We start from the raw sequence: 15,000 nt of genomic DNA on the forward strand, positions 1-15,000 counted from the left end.
TAAATTTTCATCAACCTATCTGCCACAAGAACCCATGATAAATTATATGATAATTAGTTAGTGATTAAAACAAAGGTATCCAACACTGACCCAATATGCTATTTTTTCTTTTTCTATTCATTCTCTTCTGGCCCATTTTGCACAACCAGCCACAGACTTGCAAAACTAATTGTCAATAAACTTTAAATAATCATACTATTACTACCAATAATAACTTCTCTAACTGTCATAGCAATGGTAGCTACAGCCACTCACTCCATTTAAATAATATCTCTCTTAAGCTCTGGATGTTGACAAATCAAAAACTAACAAATAAATAAAAAACATTCAAAATTAGGGACCCACCAAGCCAAAGTGTCTAAGTCAAATCACAACACTTTTTACTTTGGTTGTGTTGATGCTTCCATCCATTACCAAATATCAAAAATGAATATCAAATCAAAAAAACTAAAAAATCTGACATAAGGAATACAGACATGTTTTATACTCACAGGGTGGGTAGGCTGTCAAGGAAAGTTCATGTGTTATGTAACTATTTTCTTTTTTTATCTCTTGTTTCTCTCCCATTAGGTATGGTTCCTCTTTTTTTTTTTCTTTTTAAATTTTTTCTTTGTGAAGGTAAATATTCAAATCAAGAGGTGAATAATAAAAATGCACATATAAAAAATACACACCCAATCCCCTAAAATGCAAAGCACAAAAATAAAATGGTAATATGGGGGAGAATATATCACGTAAAAGTCCAAACCAATACTTACAGCGATGGTTCCTTGCCGTGGGTATTTGGTGGAGGCCACATAGGAGCATTTGACCGTAAGGACCACAGCATTCATAAGGTTCTTAGCTGCTTGGATGAGGGAGGTGGCTGAGTCCAGCTGCAAGAGGAAGTAATAAGGATTTAAAATACATGTCAAAGTCAAAGACATATTCCCAACAGCATTAGATTTAACCCCTACAATCCAGATGACCATCACGTCATGAAAGTACTTGGCTTGAGGGCGGCTTGAGGGGCAACTTAACCCAATGGCGCCGGGTATAGCAAATTAAAAAAAACTCTACGCTCTGGCGAACGGCGGCAGCGCGCCGACTCTGAGCGCGTGATATCAGTCCATCAAGCCGAATCATTGCCTCGGGGCGTTTTGGCGCGGCGCCGCTGCGGACAGCCGCACGCCTCACATCGTGCGTATTGTTATGACGGCGATAGCCGTGACCCGTCGCCATTGGGTTAAGGGGCAGGTGACATGAACAAGCTGTCATGGGAAAATTCGGCAGTGGGCCAGGGTGACACAAACTTGCCATCGTGAGCATTTCAGCTCAAGGCCAGGGTGATGGGAAGGACTCGGTACAAGTGCACAAACTTCTTGAAGGATGATTAGATTTATTTGGCATTCAAGAAGGGGTTTCTGCATTATTTCAATCAATAAACAAGAATGCAATATCCGTTAGTCATGACTGGAAGAACACTGGCTCCAGGAAGGATGCTATTTCCATGCTCAGGATCTTGTTCCTGACTGCTATGACTGGCAGCATATAGTCTTGTCACCGCACACGAGTGTTTGTGTGCACCTAGCCTACAAGCCTCACACCCGTCAGAGTGGCTGATCAATTAAGCCTAATGCCCATATTTTGGGCCATGTGATGGCAGTGAAGCATCCAGATCCAATGGGTAAATTAAATAAATTATGGTCTGAGATAAAACTGTCAGTTTTGCATTATGAAATCTGTCACTTTCAAGGACTACAATGATGCCTTCTGTTGAAGAACTTTGTATTTGGCAGACAGAAACAGCTATTCCAAGTGAATGCTCTTCCTAAAATTCTGATCCTAGCATGACCTGAAGCTGTTTCACTTGGAGGCATGTTACCATTGTACCAGTGACCCCTAACTCACAAGATAAAAATAATCTAAATTCCAATGCTCCTTGATGTAACTTACTAGTAAAAGACAGGAGATTAACAGAAGATATGTATTGAAAATAAAGCAAAATCAATACATATATACAACCAACAAACTTGTTCCATACAAAGCTAGTGTCCTCACAAAGAAATGAAAGTCAAAAAGTAAAGTGCTCTTTCATTTAATATTACATCTTAATTCCGTATATCTGATTTAATACCATTTTATATACCACTATTTAACATCCTCTAATAAATCCACTGTATAACACACATACTTAATGAACAGTCCGATGTCCATTATCCAACAACCATTCATACCCTTATGATTCACTCTTCTCATTTTATACGTACCCCAGACACAATGAGCTCTCCAGAGATGTTCTGCACGTCAGCTTTGACCTTGGAGGTGATGTTGAGTTGGTGGCAGTAGAGAGCAATGCGGTCAAGGTATGCCAACATGTCATCCTTGGTGCGTGACTCAGGGCACTGGTCGGCAATCTGACGGGAGAGCTTGTCCAACTTTGTGCCTGCCTCTGAAATCTTCTTTGCAGCATTGATCACGTCCATGGTAGTCTTGAGTGGTCCTCGACCCCTGTGGTGAAATAAGGCAGAAAATGTATCATGTCAAGTGATCAGTTTACAAAGATGTTATGGATATTTGATACCGGGCCTCAGTGACTTGGACTGAAGTCCCCAAATAACCAGGATCACCCCAGAAAATAAAAATTTTACCCCCAAATTCCTCCAGTCCCCTTGTACCTACCTGGTAAAATCTGTCATCTCCATCATAATCATGCACATGTGCTTAGCCAGGACAATGATGTCGTTGCCTGTGTCATCCCACTTGGCCACCTCCTGGTCGAACTTGACCTTCTCCAACCTGAAGTTCTCCACCTGTTGGGCAATCTTGTCCTTGTCCTCCTCACTCAGGTTCCTCATGGCGTCTCTGGCCGTCGTGATGCCACTGACACCTGGGTACTCATCAATGGTTGTGTCCACAGTGTGTGCACTCGCTGGAAGATTTGGGGAAGACCATTTACATTTAGGTTAACTGACTAGATGAATTCATAGTAATAAAACTAAATCAGAAGTGGAAGGTTCTTAATACTAAAAAATAAAAATGCTTTTGAAGTGAACTTGATTAAATCACAGAACTATTTCTAGGTAGGTTTAAAGTTCTATTTTTGAATATATATAATTCTCTGTACAGTTTATACGTTTTCATAAATAGAGTAATATAGAAATCTTACCAATGATATATCAACTAGACATATTACCAATGCACTATCTGGACACATTCTTATAATATAATGATTTTCAATATAGCAGTAACAATTGCAACAGTAAAAGTCATACATAGAAAAAATATATAATACACACCAACACCTCCAATCTAAAAACATAATACTCACACTTGCTCCTGATCTCCAAAGTGTGGTACTCATCCATCAACACATCATCAGGATCTAACTCATCATCTGCCTTATTCATCAGAACAGCCATGCGGATCTCTCGCACGCCGTCATACACCAAGTGCGAGGCATCAATAAACTCGTTCTCATCCACCTCTTTGCCTGGTGTGCTGCTTAGGACCTCAACAGCCACGTCCACTCGCTGGGCAAAGTTTGGCAGCACTGAAAGAGAATTTACAAGGTCAGAGGTAATATAGTGAGTGCTGAAAAAAGGGGGCAATCAGAATAAACTAATGAACAATGAAAATTAAGATATTAACTCATTGGTCACAGAATGCATCATACCATTACATGACAGCACAGGACAGAATAATTATATAGCCCATGTCATCAACTAATTGGAGGGTTTTTATTTCTTTCACCCTTAGATCTGGTTGTGTCACAGCAATCACATGACCAAAAATCCAGCTTACATGATGGCGTGGTGGTCAGGATCGAAGGGGTTAATAGTACCAGCATCATTTTTCTGGTACCATAATTAGCTAAAGATACCTAAGGTAAATTTTAACATTTGCTAATAAATAGTAGCTACAAACAAGTAATTGTCAAAATTGGTGGTTGACCTCCTAACAAGCTGGGCACAAATGAGGAAAACTATTGATTTGCATTAACAATGTCAGAATAAAGGCCTGGTTAGCCAGTTGGCTGAATTTTTTTCTTGTTGTCACTGGGTTAGGAGAAATCATGATAAAAATGTTATGAGAATGTTATTCAATTTATAAAATACATTATTTATGATTTTTGCAACAGTATGTGCCAGTCTCATATCCCTCTTCTATGGAAAAGAGAAAAACAAACAAGCATAATGAATAAGCAAGAAAATTACTAAGAACAATACAACCTTTTTGTAGAAAGAAAAATTAAGCACATTCCCAAACACTTCCAGAAAATTTCTAAAATCCTTAATTCCACCCACTATTTAACCCAATACATCAACCCAATCTATGGACTTACCCTGGTCTCTCAACACCTTCACTGCCTCCAAGACTCGGTCAGTGTACATGCAGGGCTCATAGTTATCCATTTCTGCTGCAACCACATGGCACACACGGGCAGACCGGCCCCGAATAGCACCAGCAATGCGGTCTAGAGTGTCAGGATCGCCTTCGTTGATGGCTCGTACACATGTCTTCACATCCTCTAATATGTGACTCTCTGGAAAGATTGATGTAAGAATGATAAGAATTCCTTTTCTTCTTTTTAATAAAGATGCATATTTGTACATCAGATTTTCTTATTCTAAAACAGACAACTAAATCAAGGGTAATAACAATAAATTACATCTCAAAGCAACTGAAGTATTCAAAAATAATATTAGTCACAAATATAAACATACCTGAAACAGCAAGGAAGTCATCAATGGTTGTGATGTCATCCACAGACTCTGTGAGGATGCGCACTTGATTCTCCCAGGCATCCTTAAAGGCATCCATGTTCTCCTGAGCAACCTGAGATAATACCAAAAACAAGATAAACAACAAGCACAAAGCATAAACATACAGAAACACTTTAAACAGTTCACAAAAATATCCCAGTGAGCATTACTACATTCAAAATCTCTTGAAGAAAGTCCTCCCACTCACACAAAACCCACCTTGGATTTGGGCCGTGCCGCAAGAATACGTGCAGCATTGATGACCTGAGGGCAGAGGTGTTCTATCTGTGCTGCACCATAGCGCACCATCTTCACACCATCCTCATTGTTGGACATGGTGCAGGCTAAGTTTGCAACCTCCACTAGCTTGTTTGCATGTTCAGTGAAGACCTAGAAGACAAGAAAGAATGAAAGATAAATGTATGGTATAGTTAAATTTCACCAAGGAGATAGGTGAATGCAGAAGAGTGCACTTCATGCTTATTAAATTACAAATATACAAATACTGCACACTGATATCCACATATTTAATCATTGACATTAAGTCATGCAAGTGTATTTGTCAATTTTTGTCTACAGTTAGTCAATCCATTATTCCCCACTTCCCTGTCTTCAGCTCCACATGGGGCCTGCTATCCACTCACCTGAGCGTACTCCTCTACTTCCTTCTCGTTGCCATTCCTTGCAGCTTCAACTAAAACTAGCAGTGGTACATTTGTCTCTAGGAAACTGGAATTCAAAAGCAAGTTATTCAGACACACAAACTGACAAGTTTCTCTGTACACATTGCTAAGTTAAATAAAACTAAGGTGATGTAATGAATATGGACTAGTAAAAAACACACACAAAAATAAATATACATATTAGACCCTGAAAAACATGTTTGCATTATTACTAAATAAACACACATAAAACTGATTGCTAATATTTAGCTACAGACACAAATATTCAGAGAGGTTCAAAATATACAAACATAAAAGACAAATTGACAGACTATATCTCTCTTTCACTTTAATGAAAAAAGTATGTCTCCATAGGGTGTCAAACTCAAAATCTCTTGCAGGCCACTTTTCATTGCAGCTATCATCTTGAGGGATGACTAAGGATTATAACTTACAGTATTTACTTATAAATAAAAAAAAATTGCTTTTTTTATTAGATTGTAAATGATGAAACTAATGATAACAATGCATCTGACATCATATTCCATTACTGTGATCATAATTTCTCTGGCTAATAATTTTTGTCATCCTGCAGGCCACTTGTGACTATCCTGAGGGCCAAGTGTGGGCCATGAGTTTGACATCCCTATCATATGTTACCTGATATATAAATATATAAAAAATATATATATATATCAATAATAAAAATAATAACCAAAAATACTCACCTATCTGAAACGTGATCAACTACAGCTTTACGCAATTGACGTCTAAGGTCCTTGGTCTTGCGATACATGTGATCAATTGCCTTGTCCAGATTTTCAGAGGGCTGTTTGCGTCCCATCTGAAAACAGGGAAAAACAATGTAAAACCTTAACTGAACTAGTAACAAGAAACAACTAAAACTAGCAGTCTCTAAGAAACTGGAATTCAAAAGCAAGTTATTCAGATACACAAACTGACAAGTTCCTCTGTACACATTGCTAAGTTAAATAAAACTAAGGTGATGAAATGAATATGGATTAGTGAAATAATAAATTGAAATACAATCACATAAACTGCTTTCTTTCTTAATATGGCTGTTTCTTTTCCTATAACTGAGCTCTAAATACAACAATGATTGGAAACTATTTTTGGAAATCTTGTATTTGTCATACACTGTAAATACATGAACACACCTGAAACATTTATACCAAACGGCTACTCACAGGCAACAAATATACACCAAAATTAATCCCATCTGAATCGAAAAGACATATCCAATCCATCAAAACACTAAAAGGGCGAAAATCCCTACCTCATCAGCTTATCACAACGGCAAGATATCTAAAATGCTCAGAACAAAAACTAACCATACCAGAACTACAACAAAAGTCAATTGACAGTGAGAGATTAAAAAGCAGAAGGTAATGCATTCTCAGAATCCAAAGACAATGCCATGGGAGCCATTAAACAGCAGATAACTTACCAACACTGATGGAGAGAGACAAAAACAATCTCGAAATCACCCACGTGACCCCATACTCACATTATCCATATATTCTGTCAGCAGGTCCTGGAGGGCCTGTCTCACAGCATTACATTCCTCAACGATCTTGAGCCTCCTGTCGTCCCTTGTGCAGAACGAGTCTGCCATGAGGGCTGCCCCACTGATGATGGATTCCAGACGCTCCTCGAGGGAAGGACGGGTTCGCACTTCGTTGTAGGTCAGTGGGTCCATGTTGATACGTTCCTGTTAGGGGTTGTGGGGGAGGGTCGGTTAGAATGGCACAGGACAGAAGAGGGGCAAGGCATCAAAAATTACATGGCATTCACAAACAGTGGGAAAAATTGTTGTGATGGCATGTTTACAGAAGCATCTGCCAACATCACTTTTTATCTTCTTATTTTTTTTTGGAACAAATAACAAGTGCTTAGTCATCTTTGAGTTAATTATTAAGCCTACCTGACCTCACCTATTTCTCATTCCCCAATCTCTTTTTAGAAAGTTTATATTTCTGTCACTGTTAATTTAACTTTTAACAATATCATTAGTTATATATCTACAGTCATAATAATCTTAACCACAATAACATCAACAATAATAAACAAAAATCCCAAAAAACTCAAGGAATAGTTTAAAAAGATGAGGTCAGTTAGGCCTAGCAACAGACTCCTTAGTGACTAAGTTTTTGTGGGGCCATCGGTGTGTAACATAAAAATAACAATAAAAAACCATAGTGGACAACGCAAGTATACATGCATTCACTGCATCATTGACAGGAAAGAAAGAAAGAAAGACAGAAAGAAAGAAAGAAAGAAAGAAAGAAAGAAAGAAAAAAAAGAGAGAAAGAAAGAAAGAAAAAAGGGGGGGGAGAGATCTAACAAATTAGAATCTGTAATGTGTATCAATGTCATACAAATCAAATAACTTCTGAACAAATTGAAGGGTAAGACCCAAATGATGTTAATGTTTTTTTTTAACCTATGCATTTATTTTTCTAAATGTCTAGAATCCAATTTCCCTGTTGAGAAATTTGCAATATTTGGGTACTATATAATCCTGGAACAAAACTTATTAACCCAACTGCCACATATGGCAAGACTACAGGCCATGCCCAATGTAATATAAGTTATTTATTGTATTTACACACAGATGGCTCAGAAAGTGGCTTTGTCACCATGTCGGTTATTAGTCCTACCTATCTCACCTGTTTACCCTTTTCCTTGACTTTTGGAAATGGTCTTTTGCATTATTTCATTGTCTTAGATGTTATCAAAATTTTATATCATAATCATAACGCCAATAACAAAAATAACAGTATTGATATCAACAGTATTGATATCAGCAGTATTAATAAGAAAAACACATTTTCCCTCCAATTCAAAGAATGGGGAAATCAGGATCGGTCACAAGGGCTACTGAAAGACTCCTTGCCGGCTGAGCACATGTGGAGCCATCTGTATGTAACAACATTCACAAAAAAACTACAAGGGACAGAACATAAATCAGGAACATTTGGGTTAATGGCAGGTTGAGTTATGGAACATAAAGTTTTCTTGGGCTCATACTAAAAATGAGAAAAGATTAAACATGGATTACACCCAATGAATGTTTACATCACATTAGCATGTACCCTCTACTGTTAGCCTGAAAGACAAAGAGAGGCAATATTTCAAACAAATATTCTCCATATATGATACATACATTCTTACTGCACATCAACAAACAAAAAGCAAACACGCACACGCACACGCACACTCTCTCTCTCACTCTCTCACTCACTCACTCACTCACTCACTCACTCACTCACTCACTCACTCACTCACTCACTCACTCACTCACTCACTCACTCACTCACTCACTCACTCACTCACTCACTCACTCACTCACTCACTCACTCACTCACTCACTCTCACTCACTCTCTCTCTCTCTCTCTCTCTCTCTCTCTCTCTCTCTCTCTCTCTCTCTCTCTCACTCACTCACTCACTCACTCACTCACTCACTCACTCACTCACTCACTCACTCTCACTCTCTCCCTCATTCTCTCACTCTCTCCCTCATTCTCTCACTCTCTCCCTCATTCTCTCACTCTCTCCCTCATTCTCTCACTCTCTCCCTCATTCTCTCACTCTCTCCCTCATTTTCTCACTCTCTCCCTCATTCTCTCACTCACTCACTCTCTTACTCACTCACACTCTTACTCACTCACTCTCTCACTCACTCACTCACTCACTCACTCACTCACTCACTCACTCACTCACTCACTCACTCACTCACTCACTCACTCACTCTCACTCACTCACTCTCTCTCACTCACTCTCTCACTCTCTTTCACTCTCTCTAATTCTCTCTCACTCTCTCTCACTCTCTTTCACTCTATTTCACTCTCTTTCACTCTATTTCACTCTCTTTCACTCTCTCTCACTCTCACTCTCTTTCACTCTCTCATATTAAGAGTTATGAGTAAAGATAACATAAAATTCTTTTCCTTTCTCCTATCTTATCATATATCATTTATCAGCAATGCTCCTTGATCTCAATGCACTAAAACACTTAAAAACAATATATCTTCAACAAAAAAAAGTATTAATACCAGTGAAAAAAAAATATATCCTCCATGCAAACAAAGGAAGAATAAAGTGCACTGATCAACCGTCCCTCAGGAACTCCTGTGATACTCACGTCAAAGTCATCAAGGGCCGAGGCCAGCTCTCCCGGGCCTTCGTAGGGCATTTGGCCCGCCCCGGTGGCCTTACCCTGGGCTACATCACTGATGGTGTTCACTGCCTCACACACTTGCTTGAACACAAAGTCGCGGTTGGCCTTCGCTGCTGCCAGTTCTGGGTGCCGCACGTACGCCTGTGAGGTTGATTGGGGGGGTTGGAGTGTGCCGTAAGACTCGGAGTGGGCTTAAAAGTAGGTTTGTTTGCTTGGCTTTTTTCCCCTACCTAAACTTGTGTGCAAAGCCAGTGTACCTGCTAGGCTGCTAGTGGTTCATATTTTCTTGAATAAATTTATTTATTTAGTTTTACTTTTACTATGAGATGCAGTTTCATTGCTATGCAGAGACAATGAGGAAGTTTAACAAGCAACAAGAATCAGTGCCAATTTCAAGATAACACAGCTAGGCCATTATACAGCTCCCTTCAGAGTACAATATTGTATACTACTGGCTTAACATTTCTTAGCCTTGGCTAACTCTCTTACCTGATTTGGAGCCAAATCACATTCAAACAAAAACAAAACACAAAGTAAAAGATACTCTATGAAGTAAAAAAAACTAATCTGCCATCTATTCTCACTGTAGCTTTTGGCCAGCAAACTGAAGAATGCAATGATAATCTGCACAAAGCCATACTTCTCAACTTCAAAGCAGTGTTACTGCCAGCTCAAAAAACATCAGCCACAAGCATGTGATATAACTAATGGCTAAGATCACAGAGGTACCCACAGCTTGAGTTCAGAATACAGTTGAGCCACACAACGTATAAGAAAAGTTATGGTACAAATAGCATAATACAACAGGGTGAATACAGGGGGAAAGGCTTTGGGAAAATAGCAGAAATATAATGTTTATAAAAAAAAATCCTATCTCTGAATGAACATATATCAACTGCAACAAGACTACAACATACATGAACATCTAAAATTTTGAAAGCATCTGCACTAACCTTTTTTATATATATCAGATTTCATTCTGGCAGGCTCTACTGTATAATGAAACCCTTAAAAATCAATAATTCTAACAACCAAGTCAGAGCACAATCACAAAAAGAGATTTAAGATTAAGCAAATCTTTTGGAGAATATATCATGTGTCAAGTATCAACAGCTGTATCAACAAACATTAGAAAAAGTATGCAAGCTTTAATCTGGCATCTAATGTTACACAAATCTCTCCAAACCCATCAATCACAGCAAATGACAAGGTGGCGGCAACTTTTCCTATGTTCCTCAATACAGCTGACAAATCCCCTCCCTCAACACCTACCTTGGAGGCAGTTAGGAGCATCATGGAGTTCTTCTTGAGCACCGCGCGTGCTGAGGCAAGGTCGTCACGGAGCCTCGGGTCCTTCAGTTCGTTCTGGCGCTTCGCTGCCTGGTTGATGAGGTCACTTGTGTTCTTGCCAAACAGACGGAAGTTGTCAAGCAGCTCTGACTGGCTGGAGGCATTCTTGACCTTCTCTAAATCATCCTCCACCTGAGGAGGAGGAAACGACGGATGAATAATTGACAGTTTGTGTATGCATGTGTACATCTGTGTTTGAGAGAGAGAGAGAGAGAGAGAGAGAGAGAGAGAGAGAGAGAGAGAGAGAGAGAGAGAGAGAGAGAGAGAGAGAGAGAGAGAGAGAGAGAGACAGGGAGAGACAGAGACAGGGAGAGAGAGAGAGACAGGGAGAGTGAGAGACAGGGAGAGAGAGAGACAGGGAGAGAGAGAGAGACAGGGAGAGAGAGAGACAGGGAGAGAGAGAGACAGGGAGAGAGAGAGACAGGGAGAGAGAGAGACAGGGAGAGAGAGAGACAGGGAGAGAGAGGGAGAGACAGAGAGAGAGGGGGAGAGGGAGAGAGAGAGTGACAGGGAGAGGGTGAGAGGGGGGGAGAAGGGAGAGAGGGGGGGAGAAGGAGAGAGGGGGAGAGAGGGGGGAGAGGGAGAGAGGGGGGAGAGGGAGAGAGAGGGGAGAGGGAGAGAGAGGGGAGAGGGAGAGGGAGAGTAACAGGGAGAGGGAGAGTGACAGGGAGAGTATATAAATTTGTGAGTATATGTATTTGTCTGTTATTCATTTCCAACTAAATGCATTCAAAATTATTTATAAATGCACATGAATGTCCCTATTCCAATCCTTAAGCATCCTCCGAACCTGGTGACCCAAACCCAACACTCGATCTCGGAAACTCACCACTTGTAAGCTCTTGAGGAGCCGATGGACGTCCACCATGTCAGCCAAGATGAGCAGGCGCGTGACAGCCGAGAGGAGGTTCCTAGCAGCCCGCACCATGTTGCCGCGCTTCACACTGCTACAGGGGTCTTCAGCAAACTCCCGGGCGGCTCGCGACATGGTATCTCCTTGGGCAGGCAGGGAGTAAGGCCAAAAAGTCATTCTTAATTCGAGAACTTTAGATGCCCAGGTCGTAATGCTGTCTAATTACACTGTACTAAAAACTGTGTCAAATGAGGCTACTGAATAAAATCGCATGCATAGGTTATGCACACAAAAACATAGAAACTACAAATTGCAATATGGATTACCACTCAAATTTTAAGTAAAAAAATAAACTACTGTATTCTGAATCCACAAACAATCTGACATACACAGGAAAGATGAACCAGAAAGGGAGAATTAATATTTTAATGAAGCCATTATCATACCACTGTATTTTCCATAAATGTGAAGATCAACCAACAAGTAAAAAAAAAAAAAAAAAAAAAAAAAAAAAAAAAAAAAAAAAAAAAAAAAAAAAAAAAAAAAAAAAAAAAAAAAAAAAAAAGAGGCAAATACCAGAATTACTTTGGGTCTCATACCAATTTCAAAGATCCTGCACTTATACAAACCTAAAACAATAAAACCCAGGCCAATATGTCAAAAAACCAGCCTGCATGTCTTTTTACCTAACACACTTTCTCTATACATAAAGGGATGTCATGTAAAAGATGTAAAATACTAAGAAGCACTAAATGAAAGGTCTTTTTATAGGGTTACAACCTCACTTAATTGGAGTATCCATTTCCACCAAAACATAATGGTCTTTATATCATGTTTCAAGAGAATAGACAAAATTTGGATATAAAGGGCAGTTCAAATGTCTTCAATTAAGGGACTACAAGAGCGAGAAAAAAAAACCAGCAAGTATCAATATAATGTTAATACAAAAGAATGACTTGAAAGTTAAAAGGAAACAAAAATCAGTAAAAAAAAAAAAAAAAAGTTATCACAACACCTAACAAAATAATAACAAAATATAATTTTTTTAATCAAATCATAAAATGTAACATACTTGTAAAAGGAACTTCAACAAAAAAATCAATAGACAAATCTACATAAAAAAAAAAAAAAATCAAAAAAATCATCACAACAACAAACAAACAGCATACATGAGAAAAAACACAAATAACTAATGAATACCAAACACTAGAGAACTGCCCACGAAGGCCGAGAGACCTGGGCCATGCTCGCACCATGCAGCCTGCACCTTCAACGCCTACCTGTCTTGCGAACCTCCTCGACAGCCCCCAGCATCTCGCCCTTGATGTCAGGGTTTTCGTAGGCGATCTCTTCCCCGCGCTCGATGAAGTTCCGTGTGGCTGCCTCCACTGCCGCAACCAGCACGTGGGCACGCTTGCTCCGCCCTTTCTTCTTCTTGGAGGGGCCTTTGGTGTTGACGAGGGTCGTGACCTAATGGCACGGACGGACGGGTATGCATGAGTGACAGGGGGAAGTTAGCTCTGGGTGATGGGTGGAGTGTTGGAGTGGGGTTAAGGATGGGGGTGAAATTAATGGCTAGGTTCAAAGCTAAATCTGAGGGCAAATAATAAATCAATAAAAACAAGAAACTGAGAAGAAAAACTGGGAACTTTAACTGGAGGAAATACAAAACAAATTGGCAACAAATTTTCAACAAGTGTAAAATAAAAATGTTAAAAATTGGACAATATCACAATATGCTGGAGAAAACAAAAGAAAAAATATAAATCTTTAAAGAAGGTTAAAGGACATACAAAAACAAAGGTAAACAATCTACATATGTACTTTCTACAAACCAACTACAGTTCGATAATAAGCAGGGTATAGTCAAACAAAAACTTGTATAAAAAAATTGGAGAGAAAAAATATCATCTGTCCACTCTAGCACTACCTTCAAAAGCCCACTTCTCTCCTATCCACTTAAAAGAAATTGCTTCTCTTTTATTCATAAACTATCTCGACTATTGTTTTTTTTTTTTTTATATCACATGGTCTGATTATCTGCTTCATCCTGTATAAGGTCACTTTAGATTAAACAATAATAAAGCATTATATAATCAAAGTTGTGGTCATTTTCTGTAAAGTACACAGCAAATTTTTGTATACAGACTAATCTTTTTAGTTGAGTCTACATACATCTTTTAAACGTTTTCATCAGACAAATACAATTGAGAACTAACTATCTATGTCAAAGAGAATATGAACATTAACAGAATTTAAAATATTCCTACAATCCAATGATTATCTCAAAATCATACCTCGTTCATAAGAACAACAATTACATGACTTGTGTCAAAAGTGTATGAAACAAAAGTAAATATGAAAAATACAGCAATAGAACTTTATACATTAAAGGGCAAGATGGGGGGGGGGAAAAAAAAAAATCAAACACAGGGTTCTCCAAAGCACACCCACCGGCAAGGAAGAACAATTTAGCCACCGCAGAGAGAGAAAAAGCCGTCCCCTGAGATAATGTACAGGGATGGAGAGAAACCCCACAGACTCAGCACAACACAACACACTGTAGTGGTGGTGAATCCCCCCCAAGCTGTAAAACTCATTACCTGTATGACTAGGGGCTCTAGGGTCTTTTCGACTGACCGGGTCTTGATCTCAAGGTTCTTAATGTCCCATCGAAGCACCAGGCCACTGCCGTTATCGGTGCCCGGTGGCATGCTGGGGTAGTTTTGCTCGGGCATGGTGCCGAAGTACTGATCTTGCTCTGGTGGGGATTCCTTGGGCTTTTTAGTGAATTCCCTTATCCTGCACGCCGTTTAAGCATCGAGACACCTCGTCCGCACAAGTGACTCGTGATGCTGTAAACACTGTGTGTATCTGTATTTGTGCAAAGTCTTTCAGAGTCCTTTTAGGTTTAACTTTTTTTGGGCTTATCTTTTATATCTTTCTCTCTGTAATCCTTACTTCCTCTCTTTGATTTTTCTCTTTCTCAAATTTCAAACTAAGCTGTCCCGCTTAGACAGAGGGCTTCATCGCTCACTAGAGGGTTCATGCACTAAGTCCAACGACAAAGAAAAACTTTTTACCATGCACTCCTGGCTTTACTCAACACTACATGCACATCAAACCTAAGAAAAGGGAGGGGAAAGAAAAAATAAAGGTATTAAAACAACAGGACATGACAGACAGGG

At 39.3% G+C, this 15,000-nt stretch overlaps 1 protein-coding gene across 10 annotated transcripts in view; it reads right to left on the reverse strand.

Annotated features, from left to right (window-relative positions):
• Positions 1-15,000, reverse strand: part of LOC125045666 (catenin alpha-like) — a 65,686-nt gene that overhangs the window by 14,950 nt on the left and 35,736 nt on the right. For 4 of the 10 annotated variants that reach the window (XM_047643433.1, XM_047643117.1, XM_047643273.1 and 1 more), the window contains exons 3-18: positions 14,416-14,937; positions 13,093-13,282; positions 11,789-11,955; positions 10,882-11,091; positions 9,574-9,750; positions 6,936-7,139; positions 6,136-6,251; positions 5,390-5,474; positions 4,965-5,135; positions 4,707-4,818; positions 4,325-4,525; positions 3,311-3,532; positions 2,662-2,911; positions 2,250-2,490; positions 759-875; positions 492-503 (exon numbers count right to left, since the gene is read on the reverse strand). In XM_047643433.1, the coding sequence (XP_047499389.1) occupies positions 492-503; positions 759-875; positions 2,250-2,490; positions 2,662-2,911; positions 3,311-3,532; positions 4,325-4,525; positions 4,707-4,818; positions 4,965-5,135; positions 5,390-5,474; positions 6,136-6,251; positions 6,936-7,139; positions 9,574-9,750; positions 10,882-11,091; positions 11,789-11,955; positions 13,093-13,282; positions 14,416-14,550 (2,610 nt within the window). In that variant the 5' untranslated portion in view covers positions 14,551-14,937. The remainder of the gene's footprint in view (positions 1-491; positions 504-758; positions 876-2,249; positions 2,491-2,661; positions 2,912-3,310; positions 3,533-4,324; positions 4,526-4,706; positions 4,819-4,964; positions 5,136-5,389; positions 5,475-6,135; positions 6,252-6,935; positions 7,140-9,573; positions 9,751-10,881; positions 11,092-11,788; positions 11,956-13,092; positions 13,283-14,415; positions 14,938-15,000) is intronic. The other 6 variants (XM_047643722.1, XM_047643640.1, XM_047643569.1 and 3 more) reach the window with 4 other exon arrangements.

Source organism: Penaeus chinensis, chromosome 1 (assembly GCF_019202785.1).
Source record: "Penaeus chinensis breed Huanghai No. 1 chromosome 1, ASM1920278v2, whole genome shotgun sequence".
Taxonomy (NCBI): domain Eukaryota; kingdom Metazoa; phylum Arthropoda; class Malacostraca; order Decapoda; family Penaeidae; genus Penaeus; species Penaeus chinensis.